This window comes from Diabrotica virgifera, chromosome 2 (genome assembly GCF_917563875.1).
Source record: "Diabrotica virgifera virgifera chromosome 2, PGI_DIABVI_V3a".
NCBI lineage: Eukaryota > Metazoa > Arthropoda > Insecta > Coleoptera > Chrysomelidae > Diabrotica > Diabrotica virgifera.
In genome coordinates, this window is record NC_065444.1 from 10,404,168 (window position 1) to 10,425,858 (window position 21,691).

Here is a 21,691-nt window from a genome sequence, read left to right on the forward strand (position 1 = left end):
CAAGAATATCCGTCGCAAAAAAATCATAGCATGTGATCTGTCTTTAAAAAGACAACCAAATGCAACGATGACAGTAAAATTCTCGCGTTAGAGATTCCATAGTAAATCACGAGGGAAAACCAGGAAAAAAAACCTCGTTATACTATCCCGACATCGTAAGTATTTGGTCTTACATTTAATCTACCTTCAAAAAACTAATACCAAATTCTGACTTTAATATGTTTAAATTATAAATAATATTAATATTACATATATATACAATAAGTAATACTAAAATATAAAATTTGTACTAACTCGATATGTTATTGACTTACTAATCGTGGTATTTAAGAAAGAGGAAGTCAATAGAAAGAAAATACCACGATTAGTAAGTCAATAACATATCGAGTTAGTACAAATTTTATATTTTAGTATTACTTATTGTATATCTATGTAATATTAATATTATTTATAATTTAAACATATTAAAGTCAGAATTTGGTATTAGTTTTTTTGAAGGTAGATTAAATGTAAGACCAAATACTTACGATGTCGGGATAGTATCACGAGGTTTTTTTCCTGGTTTTCCCTCGTGATTTACTATGGAATCTCTAACGCGAGAATTTTACTGTCATCGTTGCATTTGGTTGTCTTTTTAAAGACAGATCACATGCTATGATTTTTTTGCGACGGATATTCTTGAGTTGGGATTGATTTCATGTAATCGAATGAACTATCTTTTAGTAAAGTCGTCCCAGGAACGCAACTCATAAATATTGGCGATATCATTTTAAAGTCTTCTACTTTAAAATGTATAATATACGTCTGAATTGCCAATATAAATGAGTCAGATTAAATAAATTATTAGAAGAATTTTTTTACTTAGCAACAACATGTTTGTTTTATTTTAATAGTATTTTGTATTTTGACAACGAAACCCGATTTGGGCTTCGAAACGTTAATAAATTCATTTTTAATAAAATTGTGGCTTATTTCTCATAAAAAATACGTATACTGTCATTATACTTTATAATTTGTATTCTGTCTGTTTTTTTTTCAATTTTATATCTATACATATTCAGTTTAGGGAAAGAATATATTTAGATTCCCTATCTTACCCTAAATAAAATTTGAAAAGTTTGCCAAATATAAATTGTAATAAAATATACAGGGTGCAACAAGGCAGCTCATAAATTATATCACATATTCTGGGACGAAAAATAGTTCAATTGAACCTAACTTACCTTAGTTCAAATGTGCACATAAAAAAGTTACAGCCCTTTGAAGTTACAAAATAAAAATCGATTTTTTTCCATCGAAAACTGTTGGAGATTTTATATTGAAAATGGACCTCTGGCTTTCTTATGGCAGGAACATCTTAAAACAAAATTATAGTGAAATTTGTGCACCTCTTAATAATTTTATGGGGGTTTTGTTCCCTCAACCCCCTTCCCCAAATGTTTGTGTATGTTCCAATAATTAAATTATTTTTGTGATTGTTTTTAAAACTCTTCGCCTAATAATACTTTTTCAATAAGTACATACCTAAGTTTTCGTTAAGATAATGCTTATTTTTTAAAATGTTTCAAAATTTTTGAAGAACAGTAGAACCTTGATTATCTGTGCTTCTTGGGACTGGATGTGGCAAGGATAATGGAAAAGCACGGATAATCCGAACATTTATTTCTTATATTTAGTATATATGCAGTGAGCACGTAAAGGTTAGAATAAATTCATTTTCTCGAGAATGGACGATTTTGGAAAAAAATCCCGAAACAGGTCAATTTTTGTTGTTAACTTTTTGGCATATATACCATACTAGTGATGTCACCCATCTAGGCGTGATGACGTCATCGATGATATTTTTAAATAGGAATAGGGGTCATGTGATATCTCATTTGAAAGGTAATTCAATTCTCTATTTAGTAATATAAACATTAACATAATTATTTATACAAGGTGTCCAAAAAATTTTTTTTGAATTCAATTTATTGACATAAAAAGAAGAATGTGTGTAATTTATTTAACTCAAAATACATTTTACTCCTATCAGAAAACAAGAAATAATGTTTATTTGACAAATAAAAATATTATTTTTTGCTTAAATTCAGTATTAAAGCAGCCACCCACCTTCCTCTTGACAGTTCGAACATTTAATTTAAGCGAAAATCAATGATTATTTTTCAATTAAACATTTTTTTCTGTTTTCTGAGAGCAGTAAAATGTATTTTGAATTAAATAAGTTACTTTCATTTTTCTTTTTATGTCAGTAAACTTAATCCAAAAAATATTTTTTTGGATACCCTGTATAAAAAATTATATTAATGGTTATATTACTGAATAGAGAATTGAATTATCTTTCAAATGAGCTATCACACGACCCCTATTCCTATTTAAAAATATCATCGATGACGTCATCACGCCTAGATGGGTGACATCACTAGTATGGTATATATGCCAAAAAGTCCTAATTTAAAAATAAAAATTGACCTGTTTCGGGATTTTTTTCCAAAATCGTCCATTCTCGAGAAAATGAATTTATTCCAACCTTTACGTGCTCACTGTATATGTATATCCCTACATACAGTAGGAAAAATGAAAGAATACCCATAAACAAACATATAAAACACGCTGTATTTTCCTGTCACCGTGTCACACAAAAAATTGGCCAGCGTAAGTACATGTAATAATTATTGCTACATGTACTTGCACTGGACAATTTTCTTTGTGTGTGACACAGTGACAGGAAAATACAGCGTGTTTTATATGTTCGTTCATGGGTATTCTTTCATTTTTTCTACTGTATGTAGGAAATAATAACATATAAAACATGCTGTATTTTCCTGTCACCATGTCACACAAAAAATTGGCCAGCATAAGTACATGTAATAATTATTGCTGCATGTACTTGCACTGGACAATTTTCTTTGTGACACGGTGACAGGAAAATACAGCGTGTTTTATATGTTCGTTCATGGGTATTCTTTCATTTTTCCTACTGTATGTACCTACCATATACATATAGGCCTTGGGCCCGCATATACAATTATTATTTATGACCACACCGTTGAAACTTTTTGTACTTGTTATTTGGGTGGAGTCGGACAAATTTTGAGCTTGGCGCATTATGGTAGTGGGGCGTTTGTCTGTCAAGCGGTGACGAAGTTGTCAATTTTATGCAAGAAAAAAATTTATTACCACATTGGTCATTCTATTTTAATCAATGGATTTTGTCATATAAACAACGAAAACAATTTTGTCGGACAAAAATATTGGGGCATATGACGCGTCGGACACGCTAAATATGTCAAATTTATGAAAATAATAAATTTATTACCACATCGATAATTTTAACGGTATCTATCATAAAACCTTTTTACAATAATGTGGTAACCTTGTCGGACAATTTTCACGGGGCATATGCGCAGTCGGACGCGCCGAAGATGTCAATTTCCTGAAAATTTTTTATTTATTACCACAGATGTCATTTTTATTTTGTACTGTTCTTTTACATGTGTAATGCATATTGGATCACTTGTCGGACAAAAATAATGGGGCGTTTTGGTACAATTAAAATAAAAAGTAATTTTTATGCATACAGGGTGTTTGGTAAAGAATGGGCCATAGCTTAACCTCAGGTCCCTGAGGTTAAAATAGGCCGATTTAAGCTAACTTACCTTAGTACAAAGTTTATAATAGCCGAGATACAGGGTGTCAAAGTTAAACTTTTTTTTTTATTTATTATTGAATATTTCCTGATAGGTATGAGATAACAACATGAAATTTTATATCTGGGGGTTTCTTGGGTCGAGAAATCTACATTCCTTACCAAAAATTATGCATTGCCCAGAGGGCGCCACATATGCCTTTCAACACTCATTTATTACGTTCAATTTTTTTTATCCCTCACTCTGTATAATTTTGACATTAAAATTTTTATTTTCCTATTAGTTTTACTTAAAAAAGGTATACTTCTTTCATCTTCCTAAACTCAACCGTTTTCGAGATAAACGCATTTTAAATATGCGATACACCATCATTTTTAGCATAATATCATTGTAGTTACACCCGAAAAATAACTTAAAATTTATGAAAATAATAAATTTATTACCACATAGCTAATTTTAACGAAATCTACCATAAAACCTTTTTACAATAATGTGGTAACCTTGTCGGACAATTTTCACGGGGCATATGCGCAGTCGGACGCGCTGAAAATGTCAATTTCCTGAAAATTTTTTATTTATTACCACAGATGTTATTTTTATTTTGTACTGTTTTTTTACATATGTAATGCATATTGGATCACTTGTCGGACAAAAATAATGGGGAGTTTTGGTACAATTTAAAAAAAATTAATTTTTATACATTTTTGACTTCATATTAAATTACGTATTTTTCGGCTCATATTACCCGTATGCGCGCCAATGGTGAATATTAAATTCTTAACTGTAGTTAAAAAATGTAGTTAATAATGTAACTGTAGTTAATACCCAAAATTAATTTTGGGTACAACTCTAAGTCATCATCATCATCATCATCATTTGGCTCTACAACTCTATGTGAGTCTTGGCCGCGTTTACTATTTCCCTCCATTGTTGTCGGTCCTGAGCAGCTATTTCCTATTGCTGTACTCCCATTTTGCGTAGATCGCTGGCTACTGCGTCCTTCCATCTCTTTCTTTGGCGACCAACTGACCTTTTTCCATCGGGCCTTTCCCAGAATGTGGCGTTTAGAAGTCTTTCGTCACTTGATCTTAGTACGTGACCCGCCCATCGTATTCTGTTTGATTTAATGTAGCGTACTATGTTTTCATCTCCGTATATTGTCTGCAGTTCATCATTGTGTCTTCTTCTCCATTCTCCAAGTCATACCCTTTTAAATTTTTTACTTAATGTGTGTAAAAATTTTCAGCTAAATCGATCTAAAAATAACCGAGAAAAACTGTTTTAAATTTTTTTTTGATAATACCTCCTCGTCGATAGCCTAAAATAATGAAGTTTTCTGTTCGTTTGCCCCAACATTTTTGTCAGACAGTTTACATGTTTTGGTTAAGAATATAATTAGTTGTAACTTACTACTTTGTCGGAAAAATGGTTGTAAATATAAGGGATGCACGAACCCAGCATAATTTAAAAGTATAGTTTATTAATAAACATTAAATTTTTTGTCCGACTTTGGATTTGCCCCAATATTTTTGTCCGACACTTAGATTTTTTGATTTGGAATATAACTACTTATAACCCGATTTGTGTCGGAAATTTTTTTTATTTCGAGAAAAAAAACTACAGAACTATGTTTGTCGTTGTTCAAGGAGTATGTACGCAAATATCAGATCACAATTTTTCTAAAATGTTCCCTCTTGTCGGAAATTTTTTTGGAAAAATTTTGAGTACAGCTCTGCGTCTACCATTTTAAATGTTTTACTTAGTGTGTGTACCAATTTTGAGCTAAATCGATTCAAAAATAACCAAGAAAACTGTTTTAAAAATTTTTTTGATAATACCTTCTCGTCGATAGCCTAAAAGAATTAAGTTTTCTGTTCGTTTGCCCCAAGATTTTTGTCAGACAATTACATTTTTTGTTTAAGAGTATAATTACTTGTAACTTACTACTTTTGTCGGAAAAATGGTGGTAAAGATAAGGGATACACGAACCCAGCATAGTTTAAAAGTATAGTTTATCAATAAAAATTAAATTTTTTGTACGAATTTGGATTTGCCCCAATATTTTTGTCGGACACTTAGATTTTTTTATTTGTAATATAACTACTTATAACCTGATACTTGTGTCGGAAATTTTTTTTATTTCGAGAAAAAAAAACTACAGAACCATGTTTGTCGTTGTTCAAAGAGTATGTACGCAAATATCATATCACAATTTTTCTAAAATTTTCCCTCTTGTCGGAAATTTTTTTGGGAAAATTTTGGGTACAGCTCTACGTCATACCCTTTTAAATGTTTTACTTAGTGTTTGTACCAATTTTCAGCTAAATCGATTCAAAAATTACCGAGAAAACTGTTTTAAAATATTTTTGGATAATACCTCCTCGTCCATAGCCTAAAAGAATTAAGTTTCCTGTTCGTTTGCCCCAACATTTTTGTCAGACAATTACATTTTTTGTTTAAGAATATAATTACTTGTAACCTACTACTTTTGTCGGAAAAATGGTTGTAAAGATAAGGGATGCACGAACCCAGCATAATTTGAAAGTATAGTTTACTAATAAAAATTAAATTTTTTGTCCGACTGTCGAGTTGCCCCAATATTTTTGTCCGACACTTTGATTTTTTGATTAAGAATATAACTACTTATAACCTACTAATGTTGTCGGAAATATGGTTTTAAAGGTAAGGGTTGCACGAACCCAGTATTTTTTAAAAGACAGTTTATTAATAAAAATTAAATTTTTTGTCCGACTTTGGATTTGACCCAATATTTTTGTCGGACACTTAGATTTTTTGATTTACAATATAACTACTTATAACCTTATACTTGTGTCGGAAATTTTTTTAATTAAGAAAAAAAAAATACAGAACGATGTTTGTCGTTGTTCAAGGAGTATGTACACAAATTATCAGATCACAATTTTTCTAAAATTTTCCCTCTTGTCGGAAAATTTTTTAAGAAAATTTTGGGTTCCGACCTACGTCATACCCTTTTAAATGCTTTACTTAGTGTGTGTACCAATTTTCAGCTAAATCGATTCAAAAGTAACCGAGAAACATTATTTTAAATTTTTTTTTTGATAATACCTCCTCGTCGATAGCCTAAAAGAATTAAGTGTTCTGTTCGTTTGCCCCAACATTTTTGTCAGACAATTACATTTTTTGTTTTAGAATATAATTACTTGTAACCTACAACTTTTGTCGGAAAAATGGTTGTAAAGATAAGGGATGCACGAACCCAGCATAATTTGAAAGTATAGTTTACTAATAAAAATTAAAAATTTTTGTCCGACTGTCGAGTTGCCCCAATATTTTTGTCGGACACTTTGATTTTTTGATTAAGAATATAATTACTTATAACCTACTAATGTTGTCGGAAAAATGGTTTTAAAGGTAAGGGTTGCACGAACCCAGTATTTTTTAAAAGACAGTTTATTAATAAAAATTAAATTTTTTGTCCGACTTTGGATTTGCCCCAATATTTTTGTCGGACACTTAGATTTTTTGATTTGGAATATAACCTCTTATAACCTGATACTTGTGTCGGAAATTTTTTTTTATTTCGAGAAAAAAAACTACAGAACGATGTTTGTCGTTGTTCAAGGAGTATGTACGCAAATATCAGATCACAATTTTTCTAAAATTTTCTCTCTTGTCCGAAATTGTTTTGGGAAAATTTTGGGTACAGCTCTTCGTCATACCCTTTTAAATGTTTTACTTAGTGTGTGTACCAATTTTCAGCTAAATGGATTCAAAAATAACCGAGAAAAACTGTTTTAAAATATTTTTGGATAATACCTCCTCGTCCATAGCCCAAAAGAATTAAGTTTCCTGTTCGTTTGCCCCAACATTTTTGTCAGACAACTACATTTTTTGTTTAAGAGTATAATTACTTGTATCCTACTACTTTTATCGGAAAAATGGTTGTAAAGATAAGGGATGCACGAACCCAGAATAATTTAAAAGTATAGTTTATTAATAAAAATTAAATTTTTTGTCCGACTTTGGATGTGCCCCACTATTTATGTCGGGCACTTAGATTTTTTGATTTGGAATATAACTACTTATAACCTGATACATGTGCTGAAATTTTTTTTTAATACGAGAAAAAAATACAGAACGATGTTTGTCGTTGTTCAAGGAGTATATACACAAATAATCAGATCACAATTTTTCTAAAATTTTCCCTCTTGTCGGAAAATTTTTTTAGAAAATTTTGGGTTCCGACCCACGTCATACCCTTTTAAATGCTTTACTTAGTGTGTGTACCAATTTTCAGCTAAATCGATTCAAAAGTAGCCGAGAAACACTCTTTTAAAATTTTTTTTGATAATACCTCCACGTCGATAGCCTAAAAGAATTAAGTTTTCTGTTCGTTTGCCCCAACATTTTTGTCAGACAATTACATTTTTTGTTTAAGAATATAATTACTTGTAACCTACTACTTTTGTCGGAAAAATGGTTGTAAAGATAAGGGATGCACGAACCCAGCATAATTTGAAAGTATAGTTTACTAATAAAAATTACATTTTTTGTCCGACCGTCGAGTTGCCCCAATATTTTTGTACGACACTTTGATTTTTTGATTAAGAATATAATTACTTATAACCTACTAATGTTGTCGGAAAAATGGTTTTAAAGGTAAGGGTTGCACGAACCCAGTATTTTTTAAAAGACAGTTTATTAATAAAAATTAAATTTTTTGTCCGACTTTGGATTTGACCCAATATTTTTGTCGGACACTTAGATTTTTTGATTTAGAATATAACTACTTATAACCTGATACTTGTGTCGGAAATTTTTTTTAATTGGAAAAAAAAACTACAGAACGATGTTTGTCGTTGTTCAAGGAGTATATAAGCAAATATCAGATCACAATTTTTCTAAAATTTTCCCTCTTGTCAGAAAATTTTTTAAGAAAATTTTGGGTACAGCTCTACGTCATACCCTTTTAAATGTTTTACTTAGTGTGTGTACCAATTTTGAGCTAAATCGATTCAAAAATAACCGAGAATACTCTTTTAAAATTTTTTGATATTACTTTCTCGTCGATAGCCTAAAAAATTAAGTTTTCTGTTCGTTTGACCCAAGATTTTTGTCAAACAATTACATTTTTTGTTTAAGAATCTAATTACTTGTAACTTACTACCTTTGTCGGAAAAATGGTTGTAAAGATAAGGGGTACACGAACCCAGCATAATTTAAAAGTATAGTTTATCAATAAAAATTAAATTTTTTGTCCGACTTTGGATTTGCCCCAATATTTTTGTCGGACACTTAGATTTTTTGATTTGGAATATAACTACTTATAACCTGATACTTGTGTCGGAAATTTTTTTTTATTTCGAGAAAAAAAACTACAGAGCGATGTTTGTCGTTGTTCAAGGAGTATGTACGCAAATATCAGATCACAATTTTTCTAAAATTTTCCCTCTTGTCCGAAATTTTTTTGGGAAAACTTTGGGTACAGCTCTACGTCATACCCTTTTAAATGTTTTACTTAGTGTGGGTACCAATTTTCAGCTAAATCGATTCAAAAATAACCGAGAAAAACTGTTTTAAAATATTTTTGGATAATACCTCCTCGTCCATAGCCTAAAGAATTAAGTTTCCTGTTCGTTTGCCCCAACATTTTTGTCAGATAATTACATTTTTTGTTTAAGAGTATAATTACTTTTATCCTACTACTTTTGTCGGAAAAATGGTTGTAAAGATAAGGGATGCACGAACCCAGAATAGTTTAAAAGTATAGTTTATTAATAAAAATTAAATTTTTTGTCCGACTTTGAATGTGCCCCACTATTTATGTCGGGCACTTAGATTTTTTGATTTGGAATATAACTACTTATAACCTGATACATGTGCTGAAAATTTTTTTCAATTCGAGAAAAAAATACAGAACGATGTTTGTCGTTGTTCAAGGAGTATATACACACATTATCAGATCACAATTTTTCTAAAATTTTTCCCTCTTGTCGGAAAATTTTTTAAGAAAATTTTGGGTTCCGACCTACGTCATACCCTTTTAAATGCTTTACTTAGTGTGTGTACCAATTTTCAGCTAAATCGATTCAAAAGTAACCGAGAAACTCTGTTTTAAAATTTTTTTTTGATAATACCTCCTCGTCGATAGCCTAAAAGAATTAAGTTTTCTGTTCGTTTGCCCCAACATTTTTGTCAGACAATTACATTTTTTGTTTAAGAATATAATTACTTGTAACCTACTACTTTTGTCGGAAAAATGGTTGTAAAATAAGGGATGCACGAACCCAGCATAATTGGAAAGTATAGTTTACTAATAAAAATTAAATTTTTTGTCCGACTGTCGAGTTGCCCCAATATTTTTGTCCGACACTTTGATTTTTTGATTAAGAATATAATTACTTATAACCTACTAATGTTGTCGGAAAAATGGTTGTAAATAAAAAAATTTCAGGAAATTGACATCTTCGGCGCGTCCGACTGCGCATATGCCCCGTGAAAATTGTCCGACAAGGTTACCACATTATTGTAAAAATGCTTTATGGTAGATACCGTTAAAATTATCCATGTGGTAATAAATTTATTATTTTCATAAATTTGACATATTTAGCGTGTCCGACGCGTCGTATGCCCCAATATTTTTGTCCGACAAAATTGTTTTCGTTGTTTATATGATAAAATCCATTGATTAAAATAGAATGACCAATGTGGTAATAAATTTTTTTCTTGCATAAAATTGACAACTTCGTCACCGCTTGACAGACAAACGCCCCACTACCATAATGCGCCAAGCTCAAAATTTGTCCGACTCCACCCAAATAACAAGTACAAAAAGTTTCAACGGTGTGGTCATAAATAATAATTGTATATGCGGGCCCAAGGCCTAATACATCTATAAACCTACCATAAAAAGATTTAAAGATAACAGAAAAAATAAATCTTTCATTATGAGTCTCCCTCTCGGTGTATAGTTTCGTCAAGGGATTTATGGTGACATTATTTTTATAAAACCTCAAAAATACAATTTAAGTAATAGAAAAAATCATAGCACGGATAATCCGCAACCCGGATAATTCGCACACAGATAATTTGCATACGGATAATCGGGGTTCTACTGTACCTACTTAACAAAATTTAAATTACCTACATATAAATAAATTTTCATATTATTACCAGGTTTCTATAACTTATATATATATATATATAATCTAAACCTTTCTACCTAACGGTGTAAGGTGTTCTATAACTTACTTAACCATTTACAAATAATATGTGGTGAATTTTCTCGATATTTCTCCATAAAATCTGGCTTTCCCACAAAAGTATAACTGAAATCTTTGTCCCTTTGTCCAATCCTCTGTTCAAAAGTTGGAGAGAGTACAAAGATGGTTCTTTATGCACTGTGCCTTTAAATTACACATACCTTATTCATATTCTGATATGATGAGATACTTACAACTTGATCCTCTGTCTACTAGACGAGTTAATTTCGATCTCATCTTCATTTTTAAATTGGTTAACGGAATGATACATTTACCTGAACTGCTTCAATTGGTTTGTTTCCACATTCCTTCCCGTGTCCTTCGTGAGAATACACTATTTCATATTCCTTTTTGTCGGACTAATTATTCTGTGAATATAGGTCTGTTCAGACTTCTTGTTCATGCTAATAGGTTGCCTCATGAGACAGATTTTTTTAACTTGTCCTTAAGTGCCTTTAAACAATCTCTGCAGCGTTAAATTTAATTGTAATTCTATATGCATACTTATTTTATGATTTTGTATTTTATTTAGTATTTGTTTGTAATGTTTATAAATGTTGCTTAATTGTATATTTTTTGTCAATGGGCTTGCCCCGTTTATTAACAATAAATAAATAAATAAATATACACATTTAACTGAAACCCTCAAGGTCACTTGAACAGCATCAACAAACGTCTGTCTTTTCTTTTCTTCACAGTTGCAGATAAATGGGTTTTACTGTACTAAGAGGCAAAAAACCTTTTTTTAAAAACATTGTGTTTAACTAATGGTACCACAATAATTATTTAATTGGAACGTACACAAATATTTGGGGATGCTTAAGGGAACAAAACCTCCATAAAATTTTTATGGCGCTTTTTATGGGTGCACAAATTTCACTGTTATTTTTTTAAGACGTTCCTGCAATAAGAAAGCCTCATGTCTATTTTCAACAAAAAGCGTTTAAAGGGCTGTAACTTTTTTATGTGCACATTTATACTAGTGTAAGTTAGGTTTTAAATTTGGTTCCAGAATATATGATTTAATTTTTGACCTACCTACCTTTCTGTATATTTTAAAGAATAAACTGCTCTTGATTTTATATTCAAAAATAAAAATAATGCTTACCTCTACAATCAGTAGATAGAAAAGAGTCTTCGTCCATAACAGCAAACTCCAAATAACAATACCAGAAGCACCCAGCAAAATAATGAGGGGTTTGTATCTACACAAATCAGTAATTAAAAAGACTAGAACTAGATGGGCTAAATAACTGTAAGTACCAGCAGGATAGACTTGCTGAGTGACTTCTTCGTCTGTGACATTTCTCCATCTACGGTCTATTAAAAACTCGTAAATAAAGGGTTCTGATGGACGGATCTCCTTCAGAAATCCAAAAATGCACAAAATTAAAGATATCTTCAGCCATTCCTGCATGATTTTGTTATTATGTAATGACAACAGTACAGTAGCAGTATTTTGCTTACATTATAAATAAAATCAGAAAAAAAACGGATATTTTCTATAATATACTAAAAGTAGACCGACGTGAACCCGATTTAAAACTAAACTGCTCCACCACATTATTCATTTTTATTCAAATTTTGAAGGTTATCAGTTTTGTTATTTCTATCCGTTTTTATCCATAATGATAAAAACATAGATTTATAATACTCTAGATTGCGCCTTACGATCTTAAAATGGGTGACGGTTGCGACAGAGATAAATGAGCCTATTTGGTCGGTAGTCTCTTTTTAATTTAAGGGGAATATCGACGACGTGACTATCCCACTTTATCGAGTATTATGTATTGACAGTTCGAGCGGGTGGTGACGAGAAATGGTCTTTGGTCTTCGGACATGGATAATCGTGGTTCGAATCCCATACCAACTTTACCTTTTTTATTTTTAATTTAATCAATATTGCGTTTATTAGATATTTTTACATCTGAAAAATGGACCTAAGTAAATCTAGCAGATAATAAATGTATGTATAGTAAGTTAATATTGGAATACATAATTATTTGTAAAATAAGTCATTCGTTATTAATATAAATTCGGCCTTATTCGAATGACGTGAATAATGTTTGTATTGCTTCTACCTTTTTAAAAAATTGTAATAATAGTTTCATAAATAAAAATAATGTCTAATTACTTATAATTGAATCGGTCATTTCAAAAACAGCAAAGTCCACAATTTTCCGAAACTAACTTTTTGAGAGGAATAGACTCCTTTAAGATAAACATTGTGTGCAAAAACGACACCAGTCCAGTAAAAACATTAGGAACAAAACTACAATATTTATAACTCTGAATTTTGATGTCATCCATTTCATCCATCTTTCGACTATATAGGTAGTTTTCTTTGCTCTTCTGTAAAATTAGGAATATGTGACTCGTGTCTCGTGTTGTTTTTGAAATGACCGATTCAATTAATAAATCGATGATGGTACATTATGTTGATATTAATTATTGGTAATTTGTACGAATATTTTTAACAATTACTTTATACTATTGTACCATTAACTTATTAAAAAAATAATATTGGCTTTTATATTTTTAAAAATCTATAGGTACCTACACAGTTTTTCTTATTTGTTATATATTTCTTTGCTTAGATTTATTTTAGAGATATAATAATATCTAATAAACGCAATATTGATTAAATAAAAAATAAAAAAAGTAAAGATTGGTATGGGATTCGAACCAGGATTATCCACGTCCGAAGACAAACGACCAGTTCTCGTCGCCATCCGCTCGAACTGTCAAATCATCTAAAATACTCGCCGATAGAGTAGGATAGTGACGTCATCGATACTCCCCTTGAATTAGAAAGAGACTACCGACCAAATAGGCTCATTTATCTCTGTCGCAACCGTCACCCATTTTAAGATCGTAAGGCGCAATCTAGAGTATAATATATCTATGGATAAAAATCCCGAAATCATTATTTGACATTTCAAAACTGTTTACTTTCTTCTTCTTTTTTAGTTACAGCAGCAACTTCAACTTGCTTGTTCTTTAGTGACAGACAGTGACATTGACAGCTTTTCACTGTCATTCGTCATTCTCATACATTTTTTTTGGGTACTTTGGGTTGTACTTGGGATAAAAGACCTTTTTGTATTTCCAAATACATTGTCATATAAATTAAAAAAGGTAAATTCACTTCCTATTCTTTCATTACTTTTAATTAAATTTAAATTAATAACGTTAACAATGCTGTTATCAGCTAGTGAAAATTATTATGTAATGAGAGGTTATGAGAGAATTTTTCATAAATTTTTAAAACTATCTTCTTAATTCTATTATTTTAACGATAATTATTTTTTAAGAAATGGCTGCCATCAGATCTATGTCTCGCCTTCTTATTAATAGATCACTTCAAACCACTGCAAAGAGGACCTATGCCGACCAAATGAACTTCACATTTGCAGCTGGAAATCAGGTAAAACTTACATTTGAGTATTAACCCTAGAGTACTAATATGATTTGAACCATATCCTTTAATACGAATACATTGTAAAATTTATGCCATTAATTATTAACCCTTAACTGAAGATGTGAAAAGACTGGTATAAACATATTCTACAGATTATTAGGAATAACTCCACCCATCGGCATCACACTTTATATATACGGTTCTAGTTTAGATTAAGGGTAGACGGATTACGGATATAAAATTTATACCAATGAATTCAGTTTTTACCAGTCTGTCAGATGGTATATCTCTGTTCGTGTGACTAAGTTGATTACGTTAAGTTGGAGGATGAATCGCAAAGCATAACAATCTTTATGCTGTACTTAGATAGCTTATGTTACTAAACACCAAGGCATAGTGTTAATGTTAGTTATATTTAGTTAGCAATAGTTTCGACAGGATACTTAATTCACACACTTCTGCACCAAATTTAACTGATGTTTATACACCAACGTTTACTCTGGTTCTAAAGAGGAAGCTACATATTTCAAAACATGTCTTTAACATGTTGAATGCCACATGAATCATATACGATTCACGCTTATTTTACTGACAATGCCGCATGAATCACACTTGCTTCGCAGTGACTGCTATACTGTATGGACCACTACTAAGTCGGCCCAGAGAGCCGTAATATTATATACATTGTGGTGTTCAACGTGTTAAATGTTGTAATTTGATATACCTGATGCTACAAATAAAAAGAAACAGTATTCATAATTAAAAAGCATCACATGGATCAGGTACAGTTTTAAAAGTTTTTTTTTATTTTTAGGTTTACTATACTGCAACTTCAGTTAAACAAGTAGATGTACCATCTTTCTCTGGTAGCTTTGGTATCCTCCCCGCCCATGTACCCACACTGGCTGTGCTAAAACCTGGAGTAGTCACTGTTTACGAAGATGGTGGTAATGTTAAGAAAATCTTTGTTTCCAGTGGTACTGTCACCATCAATGATGATTCATCAGTTCAGGTAGGTTTACAATAGAAACTATTTTACTAATAGCACTACAAATAAGGTATTCTTTATTCCCTGAAGTCACTATGTGTAGCAGATTTTGACTGTGACTAGAATTGGTTGGAAATTACTATACAATCAAGCCTACATTATGAATATACTTTGAGTATTCTTGATTATTATTATTTTTTAGACAAAAAAGAGTAAGCTTATTGAAGCTGTTAACCCTTTCAGCCCCACTTTAATATTTCTAAGCTTAGTAATCAATATTTTCAATGGGAAATAAGCCACAATTTTACCAAAAAAATGATTTTATTAACGTTTAAGTTAGGTGTCATTGTCAAAATACAAAATAATACTATTTAGTATTATTTTGTATTTTGACAATGACACCCGACTTGGGCGTCGAAACATTAATAAAATCATTTTTTTGGTAAAATTGTGGCTCATTTCCCATTGAAAATAGTTAGTTAGTGCAATACACACAAAGCGCACTTTTGCACCCAACAGCACTAATCTATAGTCATATTTGGATGCATATACGTGTCACCAGAGCTGAATGGGTTAATAGTGAGGATTTTTTTATTGTATGTTTAATACAATTGAAACGAAATAGGCGATGGACTACCCCAGCTAATTGAAATAATATTCGAAAATATTACCTCAATCATCCAAGATAGCCATCGTTACACCCTTAGCTTAGCTCAGTCACTCAGGTGTGTGTTCGTCTTGTCCTAACCTTAGATATAAACTATGAAAATTTGGAATGGAAGCAAACAAAACATTACTTTTAACTAATCATGTTTATTGTTCATAAAGATATAATAAAAATATGACTTAGTAAATTCCATTAACAAATATATTCAAATTCTTGCCAAAAACTAACAATTCTGGATTATACTTTTATGGCTTTTGTTAGCTGATGGTAACTTCTTGACGTCGAATGGTACTGCTGCTGGTTCTGCAACGGGCTCTGGGGTTGTAGGTGTTGTATTCCACCCTAGCTGTAGGTGTGTATTGTTGGTCGTTGCAGTCTTGGTAATGTGGTTGCAGCCCTGATGACATGGTCCTCGTTGTTCTATCGCCAGCGATTTGAGGGTTGTTGAAACTCCCGGAGGGAGAACAGTGATCTTATTCCCAAAAAACTGTAACAGTAAAACACATATCAACAATCAAGAAGCTAATAACCAAACTGTACCTTCGCCAAATAGTATCCAAAAATAGTAAATGGCAAGGTAAATTAAATGGAATTTAGATGAGGAGAATAGTTAAAATTTTGATTACTAAACGTGCATATATGTAAATTAAAAAGATAATATATTTAAAACTAAAATATCAGAACACATGGTTTGACATTGTGGTTAGGTTAGATATAAAAAATCATTAGAAAGACTGTTAGATGTTGAACCGTGATTACAAAAAAATAATAATGATTTCTTACCCCAAGAGAGCGAAAGTCTGGAAATAGATAGGGCCTTATGGGCTCATCTCTTTAAATAGATTTAGTTTCCCTGTCTCTTCCATTTTCATTTTGTGTCAGCAGGTAGGGATGAACGATGAAGTGACACTTTCATGACAGTGCAGCATAGGCAGTGGCGAGCATGTTCCGTATTGAAAGCAGTTACAGAGTAAGAATGTATGGGGTACGTTCAGTATGTTCAGTCGATGATTTAAATGAAAAGAGATATAGTAAATAGAAGATAATAAAAGAGGCTAATAAAAGAGGATAATAAAAGAGGATAATAAAAGAGAATAATCAAAGAGGGTAATCAAAGAGGGCGTCAACGAGTTTTTAACGAAGAAAACTGGTAAAACAAATAGAACAAAATTATTGTTAATGAAATATTAAAGAAAATAAAGTAGAATAATTATTTAAAAATAAAATATCAAAGATGTGACGTTTGTAACGTTACACAATGACTATCAAGATATTCCCATACTCAGTGAATTGTATATATGCTAAGGATATCCATAGTTTCAATTGTATTCATTAACTCCTTAACTGGAGAGAATGGTTTTCTCTCCAGTTCTTTCTGTTTTGCCAGTAATCCAGATCTCTTCTTTTCCTTGCTGCATCCACTTCATCTCTGAAAGATTTTCAGTGTCTGCCTCTCCACCTTCTTCCTATCAGGCTCCATTCTGTCATTCTGTTTATTCAACATTTTTTGTCTGCTCTTCTGACATGTCCGTACCAGGTTAATCTCTTCTGTTCTATGTAGTTTATTATATCCGAGTTCATTCCCATTCTTTTCTTAATATCTATATTATTTATTCTATCTCTTCTTGATAGTCCGCAGCTTCTTCTTAGGAACTCACATAAGTCAGGATACTTCTTGTCATGGTGTTATATTCTTCTTTTTGTTGTTATACTGATGTTTTTATCCCACAGTACCTGGTTCAATTTTTGTATGCAGTCTCAGTTGTTCCTTTGTTTGATGTTATGAAACCTAAATACTTGTACTTTTCTGTTCCTTTGATTTGTTTATCTTTTTCTATTTCCATTTGTTTTATTTCTGTATTCTTAATTGTTAGATATTCAGTTTTCTTTTAGGTTATTTCCATTATTTCCTTATTGTGCGATCACTATTTAGTTGTCAGCAAAACTTAGGGTATATAGGTGTTCATTTTTTTACTGGTATGCCCATTCTTTTGCACTTTATACCTTCAGTGAATTGACTATACTTTATTATAAAATAATAGAATTATGATTTAAATTGTTCAGCCTTCAAAGTTGGAGGTACACCATTGATGAAAATTCATTGATTTTTAAAATATCTCAATTTTGTTTTAGATTCTTGCTGAAGAAGCCCACCCAGTAGAAAACATTGATGTCAATGCAGCAAGAGACATCCTTACCAAAGCCCAGAGCCAGTTATCATCTGCAAGTACAGATGAGGTAAGATTACTTGTTTTTTTCTTACATTAATCAAGAAAAAATATTTAGGGCCGGTTGTTCGAACGCTAATCAACAATGATCATTATCAAATATTTAATTACTGTCACCAAAACTGTCAATGTCAACTTTGTTTGGGTTGCTGAAAACATAATTAATTACAATTATGAGATTTATTATTAATTATGTTAATAATTATTGTTATATTAATTGATTGTAGTCTCAGAATTGTAATTAATTATGTTTTTAAAGTTGACATTGACAGTAATTAATTATTTGATAATGATCATTGTTGATTAGCGTTCGAACAACCGGCCCTTAATATTAGATCTAATACTTCATTTAAAGGTAATTGAATCGTGTTTTTATGAATTATGTATCTTTGTTTGATTGACTTATATGCATTTTTAGTGGCAGGTAATTTTTTCTCTAAAATATGATTTTCCACAAGATTCTTTTACTTCAGTCACATACTGACAACTGGTTACATTGTCAATGGAACAAATCTAAGCTAAAGTATGAACACAGCTAAAGATCTGCGTGTTTTGTTGAGCATATTATTGTACTATTATGTATGGGAAGTAGTAATGTTTAAATTTGTAAAAAGATATTTTGTTGGTTTCTCAATAAAAACTTGTAAGTTTCTTGTACTTTTTCGTTGTCAGGTCTCTTTTTGAGACCTGACAACAGTTATTTGTTTACTGAATCTTATTACAATAATGAATAGTACCTATTATTTAAATATGTATGGTTATTACAATGGGAAATATTTAATTTAGAAATATGTATTTTTATTTCTTTTGATTAATTATATATTTTTCCTTTTCAGGCGAAAGCTGAAGCCTCCATTGCTGTTGAAGTGGGAGAAGCGTTAGTCAAAGCGGCTGAATAATAATTTAATTTTTGTAATTTTATGTAAATTTAATAAATTAGTGTCTCAATGGTACTGTTCATTTTAAAACAACAACATATTAGATCTATACCTCTATGAGTTGACAATTTTTACAAAAACGAGAATCAATCCAAATACATAATTTTTGTTTACCGTTTATCTTGTTTATTTTTAACCATCCCTAGTGAAGTGTACCTGAAGCTTAAACAAGGTATCTAATCTACTCAAACCTATAACTCAAGCTTTGGATGGGATAATATACAGTGGCGTAGCTGAAGATTGCGGCCCCCCCCCCCGCGATAATTTTTGTGGGCCCCCGTATTATAAACATAACGATAACTAACAACAGTATAATTATAAAATATGTGTAAATGACAATATTTGGCCTTTTTTAATAAGTCTTCATCAGTTAGTGTTAATAGATTGTTTGGGAATAGACATGAACACCTTTTAAGTATACCTTCATATCTTTTAATCCGACAAAACTATTATTAAGTTGTTGCAATACTATATATAAATTTACATTAAAAACATTAACTTCAAAACTTTCTTTGCTACAAATTATTTTTTCGTTGCAGCTGAGCTCTTCGTAAATTTTTTATATGTTTTATCCGTTTATTTTTTAATTCCGGTATGATCCCCACTATTCTGCTATTCCTGCTCCTTGTGATTTCGGAAACCTAATTTCTCATTTGTCAAAGATTATTACGAGTTTTTTCAAAAAGTTGAAGGACCGTTACCTCTGCCGTTTCAGATTGCAGAAGCTTTGATGTTAGATGAATAAAGTTAAGTATTTCAGATTAAATAGTAATGTTAACGGCAAAATCAAAATTATTCATATGCTCTAATAATGCATTAGCTTCTAATTTTTCATAGTTTTCTGATAACAGTGAAATTTTCGTTAAAGATTTCATTACTTGTTGGAAAGCTCAACGCAAAGCTAAAACAGCATCATGTCTGGATGACCACCGGGTTTCACATAACCTTTTTAAGTGTTGTCAATTTTAAAATTTCACTTACAGGACCTTCTGAACTTTGGTCTAATATACGAATAAATCCCAAAAACAACTTTTCTGCTTGGAGTGTAAATTATTTTCATCGCAAGTTATTTTTACATACCGGAAAATAAAACTAAGCTGATCGTCTTCGGAAATATCTTGAGTGGTATCAAGAATTATTGAATAAAAACAACTTTTTTAATTAAATTATTCACTTTGTTTTCAGTTTCTTATGCCAGCAAATTTATAACTTCGTTTTGTATTTGGGGACTCAAGTAATGTTTAAGTTATTGTTTTTGTCGATTAATTTAGCTAAAACAGGATCATATTTTGCTAGTAAAAGAACCATCGACAAAAAATTACCTTTTTGCGATTCACTTTCATCTAAACTACCAACATGTCCACGAAACGCTAAATTGCACCCAGAAAGAGTAAAAGTTACGTCAATTACCCGCTTCATTACTTCCTTCCAAATTCCCTATTTTGATGCTTAATTAGGAAAATATGTTTTGGTCCCCAATTAAAAAAAAAATAAATAGAAGTATTAAGCTTGAAGGCTTTACGGGCCCCTGCGGGCCTGTCAGCTACGCCACTGATAATATATTAACAATCACAAAATACGCCAGAAAACCTGAAATACCAGAAATGACCATAAATGAAGAAGTTAATATAAGTATAATATATATATATATATATATATATATATATATATATATATATATATATATATATATATATATATATATATATATATATATATATATATATATATATATTTAAAAACATAAGATGTAGATCTTTGAAACACACTCAGTGAACCAAAGATCCAAGGTTATTGGTTTAACGACCACTCGTACGAAATCAAATAGATGAAATAGAGAATGTGGAAAAATCCCCTTACGAACAATTATATATATATATATATATATATATATATATATATATATATATATATATATATATATACAGTTTTTGGTTATTGGGTTATGCAGCAATTGATAAGTGTACTCTTTTAAGTCTTTATTCCGAGCTTTCGTTCATGATTATGAACATCGTCAGGGTGCTACAATTATATTATATATGTGAAACAATATGAAAATATGTATATAAAATTATATGTACTTACAACTTATTGAGGATATTTCAAATAGGTGGTCATTAAAATGAGAATTGTACTTATTAAAATGGTCATGTAATGTCTCGATAAAACAAAATTATTCAAATAAAAATTTTTATAATTTAGTTCAACTTCAAAATCGACGAAATATAAAATGACACTTGGACATTCATGACATGGCATTATTTGAAATATCTAACAAAAATTTTTAAAGATGATCAATTTAGTAAACGACCAATAGGGTCAATGATAATTAAGAAAGTATTTTTTAAATTTTATAAATTACTGTTGAAATTATAAATTAAGGTAAAATTTAAAAAAATTAGTAAGATTTTTTGATCAAGTTTAATTAGAAGTTTTAAATTATTTATATAAAAGTAGTGTATAAAGTTGTTGACAAAAATTAATTTATACAAAAGTAATTTATAATGTTGTTGACAAGTCAGAGTATCTAGAAGAGGAGTTAGGAGATAACTCACGAT

At 30.7% G+C, this 21,691-nt stretch overlaps 2 protein-coding genes across 2 annotated transcripts in view; one reads left to right on the top strand and one right to left on the bottom strand.

Annotated features, from left to right (window-relative positions):
- The window catches only part of LOC126879956 (thiamine transporter 2-like), an 82,451-nt gene extending 69,952 nt beyond the window's left edge, over positions 1-12,499 (bottom strand). The window contains exon 1 of the mRNA XM_050643355.1: positions 12,000-12,499. Within this exon, the coding sequence (XP_050499312.1) occupies positions 12,000-12,308 (309 nt within the window). The 5' untranslated portion in view covers positions 12,309-12,499. The remainder of the gene's footprint in view (positions 1-11,999) is intronic.
- The window catches only part of LOC126879957 (ATP synthase subunit delta, mitochondrial), an 89,747-nt gene extending 70,496 nt beyond the window's left edge, over positions 1-19,251 (top strand). The window contains exons 2-6 of the mRNA XM_050643356.1: positions 13,862-14,029; positions 14,206-14,318; positions 15,127-15,324; positions 18,101-18,205; positions 19,032-19,251. Coding sequence (XP_050499313.1) covers positions 14,208-14,318; positions 15,127-15,324; positions 18,101-18,205; positions 19,032-19,094 — 477 coding nt within the window. The 5' untranslated portion in view covers positions 13,862-14,029; positions 14,206-14,207 and the 3' untranslated portion in view covers positions 19,095-19,251. The remainder of the gene's footprint in view (positions 1-13,861; positions 14,030-14,205; positions 14,319-15,126; positions 15,325-18,100; positions 18,206-19,031) is intronic.
- The last annotated feature ends 2,440 nt before the right edge of the window (positions 19,252-21,691 follow it).